Source organism: Chelonoidis abingdonii, chromosome 19 (assembly GCF_003597395.2).
Source record: "Chelonoidis abingdonii isolate Lonesome George chromosome 19, CheloAbing_2.0, whole genome shotgun sequence".
NCBI lineage: Eukaryota > Metazoa > Chordata > Testudines > Testudinidae > Chelonoidis > Chelonoidis abingdonii.
Genome location: NC_133787.1, coordinates 37447249 through 37468891, shown reverse-complemented (window position 1 = coordinate 37468891; position 21643 = coordinate 37447249). Strand labels below are relative to the sequence as shown.

General features: G+C 47.4%; 1 protein-coding gene across 1 annotated transcript in view; it reads right to left on the bottom strand.

Annotated features, from left to right (window-relative positions):
- Positions 1 to 21643, bottom strand: part of JPH3 (junctophilin 3) — a 142132-nt gene that overhangs the window by 23050 nt on the left and 97439 nt on the right. The window contains exon 3 of the mRNA XM_032793756.2: positions 4385 to 4509. Coding sequence (XP_032649647.1) covers positions 4385 to 4509 — 125 coding nt within the window. The remainder of the gene's footprint in view (positions 1 to 4384; positions 4510 to 21643) is intronic.

Here is a 21643-nt window from a genome sequence, read left to right as displayed (position 1 = left end):
TTCGAATTGCAGCTCTGAAAAGAAGTGATAACCTGGAGGGATATTTCAGTCAGATCTGCATTTGTTCGCAAAACAGACATTTATCTTTATGTTATAAGTGGTTCTGCCCACAATGTGAGCTCCTCTCTGGCTAGCAAAGGGAAATACACCACGGTAAATATTCAGGGTGCAGGAATGAGTGCGTGTGTGTCAGGGTGGGTCTGTCCCATAACCCCAGCATGTAGGACTGGAAGGGACTTCTTAGGTCCTCCAGTCAAGGCCCTGCTATCCCAGGCAACCCTCTTATTTAATCCCACTCATGAATGTGTCAAGCTCCATCTTAAAACTAGTTTGGTGGTTTGCCCCCACTCCTCCTGTTGGAAGGATGATCCAGAACCTCACTCCTCTGATGGATAGAAAGGGACACAAGATCCAGAACCCATCTTACTAATGGACTAAAACTAAACACATTCTGATTTTTGGGACAGTTCAGATCTAGATCCACATTTCAAACCCCACCTCCCACATTCAGGGACCTTCATATGAGCTCATTACAGACATGCGGCTTGGCATCCATAATTAAGGTCCAGAGGGTTATTTCATGCTCCTCGCCGTTTGGAAGTGCATGGAATGTACAGGATGGATACAGGGAGAAGGGTACAGATGTCAAGGATGCTGGCTTGACAGTTTGTAAACCTAGAGTAGTGGGGGAGGTTCCTGAAAAGACAGAGAGGAAAATGATCAGGAATGTTTCAGGGCACAGACAGACAGATGCACACACATGCAGTAGGAACAAAGGAACTACAGAGGGGAGTGAATGATACAATGCCTGCTGTACTTAAGTGCGGAGCAGATGCTGAATGCCAGTCCCATCCTACAAACTACAAATGTGCCTGAGCCAAACACACTGCTCAGTAAATCTGACAGATAAACCGTGGGGGTGGGGGNGGGAACAAGAGGAGGGGTGGTTTCTTGACAGCAGGAAAAGAAAGCCTTTGAACTTGAAAAGCAGTGACAGCGAGGAGACCAGGAGTAGAGTCTCAGAGCAGCCAGTCAACACTTGGAGGGGAAAAAATTCTTACACCTCTAGGGTTAGATTCTCAGAACTGGGCCATTCTGGAAACAGTCTGCAGCTCTACAACCATGGATTCCCTCTCCTCCCCCAGAGTAGGAAGCGACAGCCAGCAAATCCCTTGTCCTGCGCTGCTTCCCGCAGCCCCCATTGGCCTAGAGCAGCGAATTGCGGCCAGTGGGAGCTGCGATCGGCCGAACCTGTGGACCCAGCAGGTAAACAAATCGTCCCGGCCCGCCAGGAGGCTTACCCTACGCAAGCGACCGCCCCAGTTTGAGAACCACTGCCTTATGGGGAACTCTGAAAATGACGATAGCGCTTTTAAATGCTCCATTCGAATTTAGTAGAGAACTGTATCCCTGTCTAACAGATGGCCCACCCCTTTAACGTCAGTCAGCCCTGTTCAGTTAGCCCTGCCCCACTACACCTTGGCAGGGTGGGTCTTAAGAGGAAGCCCAGCAGTGGCAAGCTGGCTAAAGAGAGGAGGTGAGAGGGTCAGAGGCAGGCACAAGCTAGGCAGAGAGAGGTGTGTGGAGGACTCCAGGCAGGAAAACCTGGGAAGGGTTGCTTGTAAGAGAGAAAACCCCAAGGGGCTGAGGGGAGGATGAAAAGGACAGGATGTAAACTGAGTCCAAAGTGTTCTCAGAGGAGTGCTTGGATTAGAGAAGGAAAGACAGCCCTCTGTGCAGGGCCGGCGCTTGCATTTAGGCAGCCTAGGCAATCGCCTAGGGTGCCAGGATAATTGGTGGGCAGCGTTTTGCCGGAGGGGGCGGCAGGCAGCTCCGCAGTGGACCTGCCGCAGTCGTGTCTGCGGAGGGTCCGCTGGTCCGCGGGCTCTGGTGGAGCTGCCGGAGGCATTCCTGCGGACGGTCGGCTGCTCGCGCGGCTCCGGGGGACCTCCCGCAGGCACGCCTGCGGCAACTCCACCGGAGCCATGGACCACCGCGAGGAGTGGCGAAATTGCCGTGCGCCTAGGGCGCTCAAACCCCTAGCGCCGGTCCTGCCTCTGTGGAAGAGGAGCTAGGCCTTGCTGGAGACTGGGGCAAAGAGTTTGTGTTTTGTTTTTGGAATTGGATACCCTGGAAGGGGTGGATTTTTGTTAATGTCTTAGTTGGACACCCAAGTCATTGTGGGGAAACTGAGGCAGGGATGCTGCAGGGTCACCCCAGGCCATGGGGGGAAAAGAGACTCTGGAGCTGCTTTGGGGGGGGTGGAAGGGATAGCTCAGTGGTTTGAGCATTGGCCTGCTAAACTCAGGGTTGTGAGTTCAGTCCTTAAAGGGGCCATTTAGGGATCTGGGACAAAAATCTGCCTGGGGATTGGTCTTGCTTTGAGCAGGGGGTTGGACTAGATGACCTCCTGAGGTCCCTTCCAGCCCTGATATTCTAAGATTCTACATGGGTTAGCTATGGTTATTATCTCCATAAAAGGGACACAGCCAACCTGAAATGTATCTATTTTAAAAAGTAGTAAAAATCACTATCCGAGACCCCTGACAACTTTTGTGGGCTTACAACCCCATTTGCCTGCTTTTAAAAATGTCTCTGTCTCCCTTGTTACTGTGTGAAATAACAGGGAGAACTGACAGAGTGACTAAAGAAACAGCCTATGTACAAATGCACAGCATGACCACATTAAAAATACAGAAAATATTTTCTCTCTCTAATTTATTTTGGTTACAGTTATTTGAGAGGTTAGCAGTAAAAAGAGCAGGTGGGAACATTTTCAGGCAGCACTGTGATTTAAGTTGATGGTGCCCCTTTAAATTCAATTGGGGTTCTATAGAAATTACTCTAGAGGCCTTAATTTCTATAGAATTTTCCATAAGGAGTGCATTAAGCTAATGCTTAGCCCCAAAGCAGTGGAGAAATCTCAGATCTGGGCACCTTAATGGGTATGTCTGTATAACCCTTGGGTTATGTAACATTTCCATTGTCACCCTGCCTTCAACCAGCAAGCATCACGCCTGTGAATGTATTTCCATCCTCAGCTGGAAAAGTCCTCTGGGGTCATCTCTAGTCCATCTTCCTGCCATGCAAGGATTTGCGCTATACACTAATCTTTGAAATGTTTTATGTAATGTCCATCTAATAGACTGATGCATAATAACAATGGGCAGGGCTTTCTGGGGCCATCTAAGGTCGCCAAACACGTGATCTCAAGGAGGGCTCATCTGGGCGGTTTCCCTGCAGAAAGGGACTGTGGCTGTTGATTGTTACTAGTATAATGACAAGGATAATACCTTACATTTGTATGGTGTAGCTCATGCTTAAGCATGCCGAAGGAGTCACAGATTTTACCTAGTGTGGGCAAAAGACACTCTCATTGTAACTCTACGGAGTCAGTGGAATCACACGAGGAATGAATTCAGCTTTCTCTCTCTAGATGAGAATTGTGTCAAGTACCAGTGAAATGCAGCCACCTCTTGGGTGGCACAGGTAAGCTGTTCTACAGCTTGCAGCAACAATACCTGATGGGAAGTGAAGATGAGTCTCACATCCAACTGAAACAATGTGAGAACATAGGAACACTTAGGAAAACATATGTACCCAAATTTGAATTTGGCCAGCATACAACAATTAGCCATCCCAATGTTTATGAAAAGAACCATTGATCTTTTACGACTACAACAAGTGGATGGAACATCTTGTCCTAAAGATGGCACAACCCCTTAATGCCACATTGGGGCACTGGCTCAGGGAGCCTAGCACCAACGTAATGAGTCACCAACATCAGACACTGAAGTGATTAGAATGGATGAGTAACCTCCAATTGAAGAGCTTGAGAAAAACTGGTGGTAGCAGCCTTCTAATGGGAGTGCAGTCTGCTAAAATTTTTGAATAATACCATTCACATATGTTAATTAATGCAGTTTAGACTTAGATCTTCCCAACTACCCCCACTTATCCCTGTCCCCTTCCTACTCCCTGGTGCACATGCACACACACTTGAAGGGAATGATCTGCTTCAGGAACTTTTGTGGCCTAATACAACCCTGCCTGGCTTTACTTTTATTTGGGGGCTTGGCTTTGCTTTTCCATGAACCTTACACGAGAGTTTAAAAAAATAAAATTTGGCTACTGTGTCAGTATTTTGTCAATGTCACTTCTACTACTTAATGCTGACTAAGTTTGTACATATTTTGACTAGTTTGGGGGCCCTTGAAGCTTATTGGGGCAGGGGCAAGCTTTCTCTTTCCCCCCTGTAGCTCCAGGCTGCCCTGCCTCCGAAAAGCCCCACAATGCCCCTATGCATTGTACCATTCGACACATGCGCACACACGCACAATGAAGTCATCCTGGGAGACCGGCCGGTTTGGCAGCACAGACTGACCGTTTTCCCTGTGTTGGAAGGAAGGCGAAAACTCTTTGGCAGTGATCCTGGCAATCCGAGCTTCCTCCTGAGCTTTCTGCGCTGCTGTCACAGCCGCATCTGCTTTAGCCCTGGAGTGGGAAGTCCTGCAAGCGAATGAGAGACAAAGACTAATTAGGTATCTCAGTTATTCAAGTGGGAAAGAGGCATCATTCGAAGAGCTGCAGCAGTAGCAATGATCGCTGCCGTCCTAATTCAGAGCCCCCCTCTCCCTACACCCTCACCTCGACTAGTTACCTAGCTAAACACAGAGCTTTTCTTTTGGTCTAGGCACCAGCCCTGCTGCTGTCCAGTGCCCTGCAGGTGTCCACTGTTCTTGAACCTGTTTCTGCAAGAGGGACCTCACATGGCAAACAGATCAGCTCCGTTTGGAGCTACAAAAGCCACACTTTAATGGGAACCTCTCCCCAGTAGACAGCCCCTACTGTAACCCCTTTGTCAGGGTTTTGCTGTGGCACTTGTTCACAGCAAAGAAATTAGTCTAGTTGAAAATAGTGGGTATTAAATGTGCCCTAAAAACCTGGTCCTTTGAAGTACTGAGGAACTCCAGGCTATGGCAAGGGCCTTCAGCTTGCCCAGAAAAGATAGGCACGCTCAGCCTCTCCAGGAGCCACTCAGTCCTTGCCACTCCTGAAACAGATGGGCTGAGAAACAGAAAATCAACTGGCTAATGAGCAGTCTTGAGTAGTAACCCGACCAAAACACCTTCATCTCCGAATCAGAACTCGTGGGTCACCTCAGCTGGAGCAGAATTATCCCCTGCAGTCACTAGTTAGAAAACGGGTGTTTCTGTGGAAAACTTTGACTTTTGAGCAAAAGGTTGTCAGCTGAAAACTTGTAGTGGAAAAGCCAAAGTTTCAATTGGAAATGCCACCACGGTGCTTCGTGGGAGTTTCACAAAACGATGTATTTCATCAAACACAAATCTCCACTGAAAGACAGTTGACAGTGAGTTTTCAACCAGTCCGATCTACTGTACCTTTTTATAAGTCGTTATCAATCCATGTTTTTAAAGTCCCAAGTCCTAGACATAACGCCCCTTTCCTTGTGGGACTTTTCTACTGACTAATTGTTCATACAGTGTTCTCAGTAGCCTACATTTTTCTTAATTTCATCCCATTGCTTGGAGTTGCTTGTCCTTCTGCAATCCCTCCTTGTCCTTGATGTATGCATCCTTTGACTAATGGTAAACAATTACCCTACCCCGCCCCAGCCAAGCTATAGATGTACCCTTAAAAAATGTTAGTGCCTAGACACTAGGGTAAAGGGAGCACTAGCAACAGACTGACTCTTCCCCACACCCCAATTAGTCCCTCCAGCTCCTTCAATCATTTTTGTTGCTGATCTCTGAATTCCCTCTAAGTTTTCCAGATCTATATGTCACTGCAAGTGCCCAGAACTGAGTGCAGTGCTCTGAGAAACTCCTATACGTGGAAAATAAGAATGGCAATCGGATACATTCGACACAATAGAGTTTAAAAAGAAGTACTAAGTGTACCCAAAACAATGTAGGGTTTTTTTGTGTGTGGTCAGTTATTTGAGTCCAGGTTAGAAAGTACCATTATTATGATTTAGTTGGGGATTGGTCCTGCTTTGAGCAGGGGGTTGGACTGGATGACCTCCTGAGGTTCCTTCCAACCCTAATATTTGATTCTATGCACCTACATCAGCAGTCATTCTGTAATGACAGGGTACTGTGTAATCATATCAGCACAGTGCGTAACTGCAGGAAGCAGTAATGACCTGTCACTTGTTGACACGTTCTGTTTCTTTCATAAGTGCCGAGTTTATATAAATTGGCTCTGCTGTAGCAGCTGATGGAATTGATATGACTAGTTCCTAAAGAGTTATTTAAGGTAGCAGTGTGAGAGTAGTGGAGACGACACTGATATAGGGAGACCAGATGTTCTGATTATTATCAGGACCAGCCCAATATCAGGGGCTTTGTCTTCTATACACACTATAGCCCCCTTCCCCGCCCCCCCCCAAAAAGGCCTGATGCATGGATGGCATCACTGTGGCCAGTTCCTTAAAGACTATTTTCCACAGATTCATAAATTAAAAGGCAAGAAAGGACCACTATTGTCTGGTGTGACAGGCATAGGACTTCCCTGAGCTAATTCCTGTTTGGACTAGTACATAGATTGTTTAAAAAAAAAGAAAATCCAGTCTTGATTTTAAAATTCTTGATAATGAAGAATCCACCATAACCCTTGGTAAACAGTGAGGGTAATTAACCATTGGAACAAACTTGCGGTTATTTCCAGTCTGACTTTGTATAGCTTCAACTTCCACCCACTGTTGTCTGCTGTATGGAAGAGCCCATTATCACAATTTTGTATCCTGTGTAGGTGCTTATAGATTGTGATCAAGGCACCCATTAACCTTCTCTTTGTTTAAACTAAATAGATTGAGCACCTTGGATCTATCAGTATAAGGTATGTACTCCAATCCTCAGGGCATTCTTATCTCTCTTCTCTGAACTCTCTCCAATTTAAGGTGCTGCAGTGGCAGTAGTTCTGATAATATGCATATGGCCAGTTCCCATACAGTTTCTCAAATATATAAACTCCTTTTTAAAAGTGCTGTAGAAGAAAACAAACGTTCTTGGCCTTTGGAAGAAAGATTAAAACACTTGCTTTGACTAGTGCAGCACTTTACACTCTGCCTCCTATAACATTCTCCAGAGAGCAAGCAAGACACCAAAGAATGAGTCTGATCTTGGTGACTGTTAGTGATGATGCATGAAACAGACAGGGGACAGTTTGACTTCATCAGCTAGTTTGACCTTAGGGTGCAAGGAGGCAAAAACAATGCAATCAACTGAGTAAAGATGACACAGACAGAATGTGTGCAAAGATCACCAACGTTCTGCTTTCCCTTCCAAAGGGATTGCGCCAGAGGAGCTCAGAGTGCAGAGCTCAGCAGATGCTGGGCTCCTGTCTGTCTCTGAGCTCAACATTGGCAATATTGCCATTTTTAACTCCACACACAGCCTAATTCAGCAGGGCCCTGCCAGCTGAGGTCTTGCTCCAGAAACTGCAGGGCACAATGAGCAGGCTTTCTTCTTTGCTGGTGCCAGGCTTTAGAAAGGAAGCTGTCTCCAGGCCGTGCCCAGCCACCTGCTGGAAAACTAGAACTCAGCATGAATCCAGTTCAGCCCACTGGAGAAATTCAGAGTTCAAAAACATGCAAAATGTATAATCACCCCCTATTTGGATGGATCCCTTTGGGATTTCATACGTGCCTACCACTAGGCTTGGAAGGATTAGTTCTTTCTCAGTAAATGTTGCTAAACAGTGATTTTGCTGTACACACACAAACTTAGAAAAAACATTTCCATCTATACTAATAGATAGTGACAGGAAAATTAAGAAAAATGCTACTTGAGAACTTATCCTTAAATCAGACTCAATATTTACTTTGTCTATTTTGACATGTGATGTTGACAAGTAGTGTTTTAATCATTATAAGGCTTTAACTGTTTGAATCGCAATATCTACTGCAACTAAATATTGTCTGACTGCCCCATAATTTCCTGCGACTGTGAAATCTAAATTAAAAAAAGCTAAAATATAAGCCTCAAGATTAGCTGCTAAATTCACAACAAATAAAAATTCTAGATCTAGCTTATGGTCAGGGCATTGGTGAGCTCTGGTATCTGCCTGGGTGGGGAAACGCTGAGGTGCCATTGTCTGATATAAGTGGCAGTGGTGGTTCATTTGGCGCTTTTCTGTCTGTGTCAGTACTGAACCAGTGCTCCATAATGTCCTGGTCCAAAAGTGAGGACTGAGCTTCTGGAGGACCACCCCAAACACCTCCACTTTGCATTCCAATTGCAAGGTGCGCCCAGGACCGGTGCTAGGGTTTCTGGCGCCCTAGGCGCCGGGACATTTCGCCGCCCCGTGTGTGGGTCTCGTGGCTCCGGTGGAAGCTGCCCTACGGGGGTGGCGCCCTGGGCTGCCGGCTGGGCCGCGGCTCCGAACCCCGATTGGGGGCGGCGCCCTGGGCTGCGGGGCTGCGGCGGCGGCTCGCTGACCCAAGAGGGGGCGCCCTGCGCTGCCGGGCATGCGGCGGCGATTCGACTGACCCCGGTGGAGGGGTGCCCGAGCGACCGGAGCTGCGGCGGCGGCTCGCTGACGCACAGGAGGGGAGGTGCCACTGGGCTGCGAGGCTGCGGCGGCGGCTACGCTGACCCGGGTGGCGGCCCTGGGCTGGACGGCTCGGCGGCGGCGCACTGACCTCAGGGGCGCACTGACCGGTGGCGCCCTGACCCGGGGGACACCTTGGGCTGCCGGCGGCAGGCAGCTGCTGCTGCCGGCAGCTCAGCCCCTCCAGCAGCAGCGGCTGCAACCATTTAAAAAAATTTTGGGGGGCGCCACTTTTTGGCGCCCCCAAATCTTGGCACCCTAGGCAACCGCCTAGTTCGCCTAAATGGTTGCACCGGCCCTGGGTGCGGCTCTTGAATAAAAACACACAGCACATCATCCCCAAAAGTTTCCACACAGACTCTCTCTGGTGAAGGTACTACATGTGACAGAGGCTTGTGTAAACCAAATCCCTGAGACTAAGAGCGCATCTCCATTGTGATAAAAACCCCATGGCACCAAGCACAGAGCCCAGGTCAGCTGACTTGGGCTTAGGCTGCAGGGTTAAAAATTGCTGTTTAGATGTTCAGACTGGAGCCTGGGCTCTGAGACTCTCCCCCTCCACCCAAGCCTGGATGTCTACACTGCAATTTAATAGTCTTGCATCCTCAGCCCTGCAAGCCTGAGTCAGCTAACTTGGGCTCTGAGACTCAGTGCCATGGATTTTTTTATCAGTGTAGACGTACCTCAAGAGTCTCCTAGAATTGTAGGACTGGAAGGGAACTCAAGAGGTCATCTAGCCCAGTCCCCTGCACGCATGGCAGTGGTAGATGAAGTGTACAGTGTGCACATCGGGTGGTTTACATTTGGGATCCCTTTGGAGTGACATATATATATATATCAAATCCACTATTATGTGAGAAAATAAGGACTAGGGACCAGTCTTTGATAGTAAGTGAAGTTCATCGTTTTCACTTTTATTATTACAGTACTGACTCGTTTCCATGATCAGGACCCTGTTGCGCTAGGCACTGTATTCATAACCTATGTACATACTGGTCCCGGCCCAAAAGAGCTACCATATAAGTAACAGACCTGTAGCATATATAGGGCTGGATCATCAGCTGATCCAAATTCATACACCTCCACAAAGGATCTGTTTCAATTCACGTTGGCTGAGGATCGGCCTCATAGCCGATTCTCATATCACACTGAGGGCTGATGGTGCGTGGCCAGCCTTGGGATATAATGCCCATAGTTGCACTGACAACTAGAGGTTGGTTTTCAGTCCAAGGTGCAATAGTTTTCCTGATGCCCTAAAACCTTAGCTGCTATTTATTAATCATATTTATTTATTAAATCGTTGTTAGTTCTATAGTAACAACTGTGAGCTAGCCACTGTTCACACAAGTCTGAAGACATGGCCATTCCCTCAAAGACATTGTAGGGCAGATGTGATGCTACCAAAGGAAAACAATTAGCAGGAAGTTTAGCAGGGCACTTGTTAGTTCCATGATATTTGTCCAGAGTGTTGATGTTCTTTAACTATATGTATATACTTGCCTTTCTTCTAACTGTTCTTAGAGGTGAGGACTAAGGTTATAGAATTTATGCCCACCCGCCACACGTAATTGTCAATATACAGTTTGCGGCTCTGTTGCATCTCTTGAGAGAACTGTTGCACTTTACTTACAGATGTTTTCAGAGCACATGCTGCTTTATTGTTTGTTCCCTGAATATTTTGAGATTCAACCTCCCCCCGCAAAGACCTCTCCTCTTGTCCTGCTGTTGTGCCCTTCATAATTGTCTAAATTAGGAGAGGGTAGTTTTACAAAGCAGTAAATTAAAGGTGGGATCGAGTGCCTGTGAGAACCTAATCCGGGCCTTGGTCTTGATTCCATTTGTTCTTCACAATCACACCTATATTGTTTTCAAGCACACACCCAGGCAGAACAGTAGGTTTAAATAACATTACATTGTGTCTGCAGTTAGCTGCGGCCAGGGAATGCAGGGTCTTGGACCAGTGCTGCGTGATGCCCATTGATGTCAGAGCTCTCGGGAACTCCCATTCACTCCAAGGGGACCCCACAGAATGGAAGGGAAGACTCACAGAGGACTGCAGACTTGGGGTTCTGCTTGGTGTACTTGGGTTGGGGTGCAGAAGTGGCAAAATGGTAAATTTCTGCTCCCCTGACCCTACAGGCCAAATCACCGCCGGTCAAAGTGGACACTGAGGGCACGTCTACACTGCAATTAAAAACATGCAACTGGCCCATGCCAGCTGGCTTGGGCTCGGGCTGTGGGCCTGTTTAATTGCAGTGTAAACACTCAGGATGGAGCCTGGGCTCTAGGACCCTGCAAGGTGGGAGGGCTGCAGCCTGAGCCTGAATGTCTACACTGTAATTAACTAGCCCCTTAGCCCAAGTCTCAGGAGCTTGAGTCAGCTGGCACGGGCCAGCCATAGGTGTCTAAGTGCAGTGTAGACATAAACTGGGATGCTGTAACGTCAGCTGGAAAGCCCACTCAAGACCACCACTAGCCAGGATCCCAAGTGCACAGTGTGCTCCAGCTATTCCCCTGACATGCCCCACAACACCCCCTTCATAGAAGAGGGGATGGAGAATGGGTGGCATAGAACCAGCTACACCAACGTTATGTCACTGTGGGATTCCCCTCCGTCAGGGAAATCCCAGGTCCAGAGGCTCAGTCTGGGCTGAAGATCTGGCCCCTCTGTGGTAACCTGCACTGCTTGCCCTGAGGATTTGGGTGGGAGAATGCAGCACAGTCTGGTCCCCCTTACTCCCCTCTCAACCCACAGAGCTGGATCACTGCAGAACCCCCTATGGGAATAAGGACAGCACTCCCCTTTTCTATACACCACTCCCCCCTCAGAGATCCAAATGCTCAGGCTTCCCTCTCTTCATGGAAGAGGATGGGAATGTCTGGCCATGAGGGTCGGATACAAGACACACCAAAGTCAACAGGCGTTTTCCCATTGAGTACAATGAGCTTTGGATCATACCTTGAGCGTGGGCATCAGGGGCAGGCCTGAGGCAGCTGTGGTTGCTCAGCCTCTTTTGGGATTTGGCCCAAATAAAGTAAAAATAAATGATATTAATTAAGTGATCTCCATTATAAAATATACCCAATTCCCGCAAAGCGCAGAGGCGTTGGTGGGCTTAATTGTTTGTAATGCGCTCTTAGATGCTTGGAAGGAAGGCAGCATTGAAGCGAGAAGTAGAATTATGATGATCCATACATTGCATAATAAAATACATAAGTATACCCAAATCAGTGCTAGTAATCCAGTTAGTGCTAGCATGAGTTTCTCAGGCACTATATTTAACAGCTGTCTCCTTTATATATGAATGCTGTGTATAGCATGCACTAGATCTTAATTCCCCAGTTAATTGCTTGATTTTTATTTCCTTGTAAAGCAGGTCCTCCTACATGACACACACACACACATTTTAATTGCTCTTCTCCTGCCTCACGTGGCTGAGTCTAACTTTAAGTAACCTGGGGCTAGCTGTGTGTAAAAAGATGAGCTCTGTATATATTACAAAGAACACATGGTCCCCAGCTGAACAGCAAAGCAGCAGTTTCAGCGTCGCATTCGGCTGTTTTGTGAATGGAACTCACTGAGTTACAAGACTGCATCAATTTGGAATGTGCTCTGGAATAGCTGTACTGCCACCCTGTAACCTCCTAGAAACCACTGTAAAAATAAGGTTTAATCTTTCCCTTTGGTATAAGCTTAACTCTAACAGCAGCTTCTGTGTTGGGCTGGAGCTGCTGGTATCAGGTATGCAGCGAATTGTGTTTAAAAATAAAGGGTTGGGGACAGATCTAAATGTGGGATGGGGAAGCTGAGTGAGAAAGAAAGGCGGGGGTGGAGGGGGGCAGAAAAGGTCATATAAATGGACAGAGATGAAAATATAGAAATTCCTAACCATGAATAGCTCCTGTTTATTCATAGCTTTAACTCTGATCAGAAAGCTGCTGATCACACACATAGCTAAGTTACGTGATCACGTGTTCCGATGAGGGCTGGCTACCATCGCTCTTCCTCCTCCATTTGTTATCCCCACTTGTGGTCTCTTCTTCCTGCTCAGTCCCGAAGTTCTTCTGGACAGGATCTGTCTCTTAGTAAGTTTTCAGACAGTGCCAAGCCTGACCTCTGTTGGGCCCCGAAGGTGCTACTATATTAACTTGACAAATAAAATATAAGATACACTGTAGTAATGGCTCCAAATATCAAAGCTAATTGTAGAGTATCAGGCCAGTATGGATGTTGGCTGGGGCAGAACTGGCAAGGGCAGCTGAGGTTGGAGGTCAAGGTCATCCCGCATCTGAACGCTCACAATTGGGTGGAGTGATAGCTCTGGTTTGCTTGAGGCAGACAGGGAAGCCAAATTTGGGGGTAGTTCTGATTCTTCTTCCCTCTCCATCTCCTTCCTCCCCGAAACCTTATCCCTGATTACTGGGCAACTTGTTAAATTGGAATGCAGGGGGGAAAATACCAACCAAACAGATTTTGGTAGATCTTTTCAGATCTGTTGCGATTTGGCCAACACTAATGAGGGGGAAGGGATACTAACTAAGAATGAACTGTAACGCCAAGCTTATCTGCTCTGTCTAAGCTACAAGAAGATGGAATAAACTGATTTGAAGGGAAGAGTCTGGCTTTCAGGAATGCCAACAGGTCAGTCTGGGCTTTCTTTGGGGAAAGAGCCATTCAAGATGTTAATTACATATCTGAAACTCGGCCCTGGCTTGGTGTGAAAGGATTAGGGCCTCTGCAAGCCTAGGTTGATTTTATAGCAGATCTGGGGCAATTCATGGTTTTAGGAGGAAACTAAGCAGAATCTAAACCAGGCAAGACATGAATGTTTTTAGATCAGTTTTGACTTGGTTTGAATTGAAGGGCAAAAGCAGAGTTTGGGGAGAGAAAATTGTAAGCATGCAAAAGACTTGCTCTCTGGTTTCTTTGCATTTTGTTACCAAATGGAAAATAGACCTGTCTCCAAATTTTTTTCAAAGGTAACACATTATCTGAGCAAAAATGGGTCTGTGTTCAAATGAGTTGGCTCTTTGCTAAAAGCAGAAGGCAGGGCTGGCTCTACCATTTTTGCCGCCTCAAGCAAAAAAAAAACAAAAACACTCGGACTGCTGCTGCCCAAACTGCCGAAGCGCAAAAAAAAAAAAAAAAAGCTGCCTGGACTGTGCCGCCCCAGGAATGGACGGAATGCCGCCCCTTAGCATGTGCCACCTCAGGAACGTGCTTGCTCTGCTGGTGCCTGGAGCCGGCCCTGGCAATAGGTAAGATGTATTTTTCACACTTATGATATGAGGGGAAAAAGCCATTTGGTCAAATATTTTGCATTGGGTGAAACACTGATTTGCAAAATCACATGGAATTAAAGGGCCATGCTTCTCATGTGATTCTGCACCTCTCAGGCAAACAAACATTTTTATTTTTCCTTAACCCTGAGGTGAGCCCAAGCAAACCCAAAGCAAAAATACATATGGGTGTTATCAGACAGCCCTTCCATAAAGGCACTGAGGCCTGCAAACAAGGTCCAAAACTGAGCTTTATTGGTCACATATATTTGGAGTCAGTGCTGTGTGAATACTCCTGCAGTAAATACTCTCACCATGTGCTGAGATCAGTATAGAACCTGCCAAAGAGTAAAGAGGGGATAGACTCTTTGCAGTGCCAACCCCCACCTCTGACTTTCACACAATTCTCCGTACCTTGCTGATTCCTGGTGTTTACAGCGCCAGGACCAGGCCTTAAGGCCCAGATTCTCAAAGACTTTAGGTGCCTCTACAGCCCACTCCTGCTCCCTGTGGAGTCAATAGCTAAATTCCCATTGATGTCAATGAGGGTGTGACGCTTTCTCGGGGCATCTAGGACTGGAAGTCACCTTGTTACCCTCCAGTGTGAGGGAGACTTTCTCAGGTAGCTGGCTGTCAGCTCTTTGACACTGCCAGCCCGTCAGCCACTCAAGCACTCTCCTTGGGGCTCTGCCAGTCCCTGCTTTGCCTTCCAGGTTAACACCCCAGTCCCCACACTCCTCAGAAGTGTCCCCTTATACTACCCAGCCCTGTTATTGGACTCTGTCAGGTTTATTATTCCCAAGAGAATGGTATCTACACCAGCATGTTTGATTCAACTGAGGATATGCACTCTGCTTACTACCACAGCAGTGAGATGCATTTATAATAAAAACAAGAAGTTTATTAGCAAAGAACAGAGATTCAAATGGGTAGTGAGTAAGAATACTGGAAGCAGAACTCGTTACACATCCAAAGCGCAATCCTAAGTCTAGAGGCCTTACTGGTTTTCAGTCCTAACCATGTTCTTGAACACCACACCCGCCATAAGAGGTTTCCTCAGTAAATGGCTGCTGAAATGTCTTCTTGCTTCTCATTGCTTTGTCCACCAAAGACACGATGTCCCCGATGTCTGGTTGCTAGGCATCCGGTTTTCAACTGGAACACCCAGTCGAAAAGGGTCCCTGGCGGCTCTGGTCAGCACTGTTGACCAGCCCATTAAAAGTTGTTGGCAGTGCAGCAGGGCTAAGGCAGGCTCCCTGTCTGCCCTGGCTCTGCGCAGCTACCCAGATGCAGATGGCATGTCTGGCCCCTAGGCGCAGGGGTGATCAGGGAAGCTCCATGTGCTGCCTCCACCCCCAGTGTCTAGGCACTGTGCCGGACCGCCTCGCTGCGCCTCTGCCTAGGTGCTGGACATGCCGGCCGCTTCCAGGAGCAGCGCGGAGCCAGGGCAGGCAGGGAGCCTGCCTTAGCCCTGCTGCACCACCAGCCAGGAACTGCCTGAGGTAAGTGCCCACCAGAGCCTGCACCCTGAACCTCCTGCCCCAGGTCAGAATCCCCTCCCACACCCTAACTCCCTCCCAGAGCCCATACCCCGAATCCCCTGCCCCAGCCTAACTCCCTCCCAGACCCCGCACCGCCATCTGCACCCAAACTCCTTCCTGGAGTCTACATCCCACATCCTCTCCCACACTCCAACCCCCTGTCCCAGCCCTGAGCCCCCTCCTGCACTCCAAATCCCTCTGACTCGGGCTGGAGCCCCCTCCTGTACTCCAAACCCCTCATCCCTAGCCCCACCCCAGAGCCCACACCCCCAGCTGGAGCCTGCACCCCCTCCCCCGCACCTCAACCTCCTGCCGCAGCCCTGAGCCCACTCCCACACTCCAAACCCCTTGTCCCAAGGCCAGAGCCCCCTCATTCATCCCAAATCCCTCATCCCCAGCCCCACCCCAGAGCCCACACTCCCCCGCACCCCAATCCTCTTCCCCAGCCTGGTGAAAGTGAGTGTGGGTGGGGGAGAGTGAGCGACAGAGGAAGTGGGGGCTGGAGTGAGTGAGGGCAGAACCTCAGAGAAGGGGTGGGGCAGGAATGGGGCCTTGGAAAGGGGGGTGCTGGGGGCAGGGAAAGGATGTTCGGTTTTGTGCGGTTAGAAAGTTGGCAACCCTACTGGTCCACATGTTTTTCCTGATGAGTTTCACATGTAAATGAGGCTTCCATTGTGTTGGCTTTATAATGCTTAATTCACTTTAGGCAGGGTTGGCAAATAAACACACTTTGGCAGAAAACCTGTATGTTAGTGCTGGCTGAACAGATTTTTAATGGGTACACAACTCCTTACACACCCACTATATATACATCTTGCAATGCTTATGATGACCAGTATGATATAAACTTCCATTTGATGCCTTGCATGTCACCCTTGATAGATAAATACTATGACAGCAGTGTGTTAGGTGTGGTGAATCTGTCAAGACAGATAGACACAGCTGGTATAGAACAGTGAACTCTTTGCGAGTTGTCACTGAGACATAGGAGCACAGAGAACCTGAGCTACTCCATCATCTTTATACTTCGCTTCCCCCCAACATCTTCCGTTTGCTTAGCTCTGATTCAGCATTGATCTCACTGTTCAGGGCTTAGTAAGCTCAGACCAAGCCCCTGCTTGGCAACAGGTATTTAAGATTAATTCCCCATAAAGAGAGCGCAAAGCACCTGCAGTGTTGGGGAGCTCCCTCACTGGTCTCTTGCTGTGTAGCATATTGAAGTATCAGATTCTGTAGCAAAGGCTTTGTGGCTCCATCCAACGCTGCTGTGCTCAGTTGAATTAAACAGTTAAATAAAAAAAAAAGTACCTGAGTCATTACTCGCAACAGAATCACTTTTTCAGAAGAATCTTAAGAGTCTCATTGTTTACAGAGAAGAAGACTAGATTCCTTATTGTTATGGGCCAAAATATGCAAACTTGGGTGCTTAAAGTTAGGCACATAACTCTATACGTAAGTACATAAGAAAAGTGGCTGAATTTTTATAGGTGCCAAAGCCCCGTAATTCCAATTTCCAGCATCTCTGAAATCAAGCCACCTTTATTAGGTGCCGACATGTGATTTTGGGTTCTTAAAGTTAAGCACCCAAGTTTAAAACTGTATCCATTATTTAAGAGGTGTGATGCCCAGCCAGGATCATTGTGCGAGGTTCTGTACAAGGACACAGTCTCAGCCATGAAAAGCTGCTGGTTTAATTAAAGCTTGAGATAAAGATGCAAGAAGTGAATGTGACCGACCAAGAACTGAGGCTGGTGCATTTACAGTACAGCGGGCCCATCCACTGATATGGCAGGTGCATTCTGCCAGCATGTACCTGGGACATTAAGTAATACGATCGATGCATTCTGTCTGGCTTAGAGTTTAACTGGCAATTCAGTAGCATGCCAGAGTATCCAGCTTGTTCAGACCCGCAATATTCACCAGCAATTAAGCAGTTAAGGAACAAGTGGCTTCATCATGGAAGATGAGGAACTGTCTCAAGTTTTCCTAAGGGGCCAGGGCTGGCTCCACTGGATTCATTTAATCTATTAGGTCAATATGTAAGCAGGATGGGTTTTTTTAAAATGCATTTTTATCTTCCTAGGGGAGGAGAATATCTTCTTTCTCCATTCCCTGGCTGTTCGGTGCTTTTTTTTTTATTCTTTTTAAAAAAAAAACAAAAAAAACAGGAATATTCACTTAGATACAAACTATAAGAAATGTTTTTAAGGAAATTTAAGAAGCTGCATTTCCAGGGCTTTTAATATCTATATCTTTCCCCTGGAAATACCGAAAAGTAAGCCTCGCACATAGCTGGATTTCATATTTTAAGATCAATGCTAGTTTTAAGTGTGCTAGCTACACAAAGGGGTAGAAACAGCCATAAATCCTTTGCGTATGGAACGCTTGGATAGAAGCTCTACCACATTTATCAACTCTCTGGGCAAACTAGTGGGAACTGTGGGGAAAAATCCATATCCAAGAGGTTCTAGCTGTGTAAACCTGTGCTCCAAACCAGAAGAGCTCTGCTAATGTAACAGTGAAGGTGCCATTTTGTAGCAGGGATGTGGGAGTGGTGTATTCTCCTGCTGTTGGTTCATTATTGGTAATTGATTATGCAGATTTTTCTATGGTGTAGCTCCTGAGTGACTGTCAGACACAAGTAACACTTAGATCTGATACAGAGCTTTTAGCCCCTACGTGTCAAAGTGCTTTCCAAAAGATGGTCACTATGATTATCCAAATTTTACAGATGGGGAAACTGAGTCACCAACAGGGACGTGACTTGTCCAAGACAACATAAGAGGCCAGTGGCTGGGAATAGAAAGCAGATCTCCTGAATTCCTTAACTGCAGGAACATCAGGGATCAACTCCATGTCTAACTCCTAGGGACTAAACACTCCCAAACTTTGGGGATGTTCAGATCGGTGCCTAGGTCTGAAATTTTGCGTCCTTCTGTATTGGCTTGTCCTTGGAAATAGTTTGTTCCTTCAAGCTCATCTGATCCTGTTGCTTAAAACTTGGCATTTATATAGGGCTTTTCATTGTCAGTGTGATTTCAAATATTGATGAACTCTTGATGTCGCTGTGAGGTAGGGGAATACCATTTTACAGGTGGGAAAATTGACCCAGACCCGTGAAATGAGTTGTCCAAGGCTACAGAAAAGACTCATTTCAAGAGCCAGGGTTGTTAGTGTTATTTATTAAGCCCTGACTGTGTGCTTAGTGCTGTCCATAACATAAAGGAAGATACAATCCCTTCTTTGAGAAACTGACAATCTTGAGACAATTTAGACAAGATTCCTGATTCCCAGTCCTATGTGCAGGCCACTATTCCATGCCTCAGTCAGTAAGCCACTCCCCTTTCACTAGACATCCGCCTTCCCTTTTGAAGTTGTCAGCATCTGTCAGATATCACAGTTTGTTGCCATGGGATAGCAGCAATGCCTCCAGGAGAGAAGAAGTAACAGGTGCAGAGAAGCTTGTAGGATCCAAACCCAAAGCCAGTTTTCCTGCAGTTATCTCTTGAAAATGAACAATGAAAGGGGGAAGATGGAGAGGAAATATCTAACTTCTCTGGAGTTAGTCCAGATTTATACTGGTGTACGCTGAGAGCAGAACCCAAATCCTACTCCATTGACTTCAGTGGGTTCCTCCAGATTTACGTTAATATAACTGAGAGCACAATCTAACTATTAGAGCTCATCTGTATGGAGAAGCTATTCTGGATTAAGGTAGAGTGTAAACCTAAAGTGCAATAGCTATTACAGAATAACTCTCCATGGGAACACACTTATTCTCTAAGTTTCCACATAAGGATCTGCTCTGAAATAGACATTCTGGTCAGTGGTCCCATATAGACAAGTGCTTACCCCACTGACTTCAGTGGGGTTACTCTGTATTAACACCAGTGTATGTGAGAGCAGAATCTGACCTTAAATGCATCCAACCTACAAGCACCAAAAAATGTAAAGCAAAAGTCTCTGCTCAGAGCTGGTAAATGAATCCCTCAGCAGAAGGGAGTAGGGCGAGGGCCATGTACATGACGTAACCCTCTCCAAAGGGTATCTGATTATCCAAGAAATCAGCTAACAGAGGAGAAACACTGCAGCAGGTACCTGCTTAGAATCGATACCTCCAGACAGCCATTGGGAAGGCTTTTGCCTGCCTATGGCAATGCTCAGTAGCAGCCCTTCTGTTCTCAGGTTCTGTCTGGAAGCGACTGAGGATTGATTGAGATGGCAGCTTTTTCATCTCCACACTCTCACTAGAGGGTGCAAACTGGAAGTGAATTATTAATAGCCACTGCAGACTGCCTGGCTTCCATCTCCAGCCATCTGGCTTCCTCCGACTGCAGGAGCAGCTAATTCAAATGTACCCTTGCAGGGAGGGGAAGGAGAAAGCAGGAAGCTCCCTAGCCTGGTCACACCATCCTACCCTGCAGATACTTGCCAGGACCATGATTCTGTCCTCTAGTGTATGCCCAGTCCCTGCAGCTGTCTCCTGGGTACCTTCAAATGACCAGCCCATCGTCAGCCAAATGCCCGTACCCCTCTTCAGCCCTTTTGATGAATAACTGTAGTTTATTCCTTCTCTTTACAGCATCCCCTGCCTCTGGGGCAGGAAGGGAGATTCCATGAAGGGGAAACATACCCGCTACCATTATAGATTATGCTATTATAGACTATGCTATAGCTACAGGGTCAGATCCATCCCTGGTGTAACTCCATTGAAGTCAAGGCACTTGCCGCATTCAGCTCAGCACTGATGATGATCTCCTTGCAGTGGCTTTAGGGTAGTGTGTGAACTCATCTGGGATTCCACCCACCCATCTATGACTGAGGACACTGGATACTTCTTCCTCCAGCACTGGCTTCCACTGTTCCTGGCTCAGCTGGAGGAGGTTCTCCAGGGCAACATGAGCCACTCTGCCCACTTCAGAAGCAACCTAGGACTCAGCAGGCCACTTTCCTAATACTCCCAGAGCCTACTGGCCCTGGAGAAGCGGATGCAGGGTGGGGATCTGAATTCACACCCCTTGCACTGAGCTGCCAGCAGGCCCATCAGACGATCCATCCTTCTTGCATTTTACTCCTGCCATCATTCCCTGTTTTCTCCTGATCTTCTTCACAGCTGTTCTTCTCCCCCATGACTCCTGTGCTGTGAACATTTCCCAGCTGCTCCCAGAGGCTCACATCCTGCAAACTGGCTTCCCAGAGATCTGCCAGCCTTTCAGGGAATAACTGTTAGACAGAGGAGGTGCTAATGGGCATTAATTCACAGCACAGGCAGAATCTATTCCAGAAAAGATTGCAGCTTTATAGGCAGGGGAATGGGCAGAGCAGACACAGGGCAAGAGATGTGTGTGCTTCCTGGATACACCTGTTGGGTGTACGTCACCAGTTCTCAACCCCTTTCCTCCTCTGATGCTACAGTACAGACCCAAGGGATCTTATCACCTCCTCCCCTGCCCCAAGGATCCTGTCTGCTCAGTCCAGTTCTAATTCCTTGTACATAAATATCATGCCTCTGTCTACAAAGGCTAATCATGAAAAATGCAATGGCTAACACCCTAGCTCAGCTGAGGGACATGCCTCATACGACGTGTGAACTGCAACTGGAGTGTAATTCTTACAGTAAGAATTGTACCTAAAAATGCAGCTCAGGCTTGCAGTCCACTCTGACTGCACCTCAAAACCTCATCCACATCTCAGTTTTTATCTCTGGCGGCAGGACCATAAGTGGGAGGAACGATGGCTTTGAGTTTGAAGGTGTGGGACCAGGATTAGGAGTTAAAAGGTGTGGGTCTGCCCTGACTCCCTGGGAGACCTAAGGCCAGTCCTCTGATCTCCTGCTGTGTCAGAGGCAATGTATGGGGGGGATCTAGGGTTATGTCGTCCCCTCCCCGATTTGCCACTTAGCTTGTATTGAGCATGCTCAGTAACACTGCTGAAGCCAGCTGCCCTCACTCTGCACCGCATCCAACCCCACTATTAGCAGACAAGGGTCATCTCTGTCTAGTTGGGCCTCAGTTCTGCTGTCTGTCAAAAAGCCATTCGCTGACAGGGTCAGCGTGAGATCAAGCAAGGAGGGGCCAAGGGAGGGAATGTGCTGGAAGGTTTTACACTAAGAACCTGATTCTCCATGGCCTTATTTCATTGCTTATGGGTGTGCAAAATTAGGGTTGCCAGGTGTCCGGTTTTCGACCAGAATGTCCAGTTGAAAAAGGAACCTAACAGCATCGACCGGATGCCAAAGTCCAGTTGGC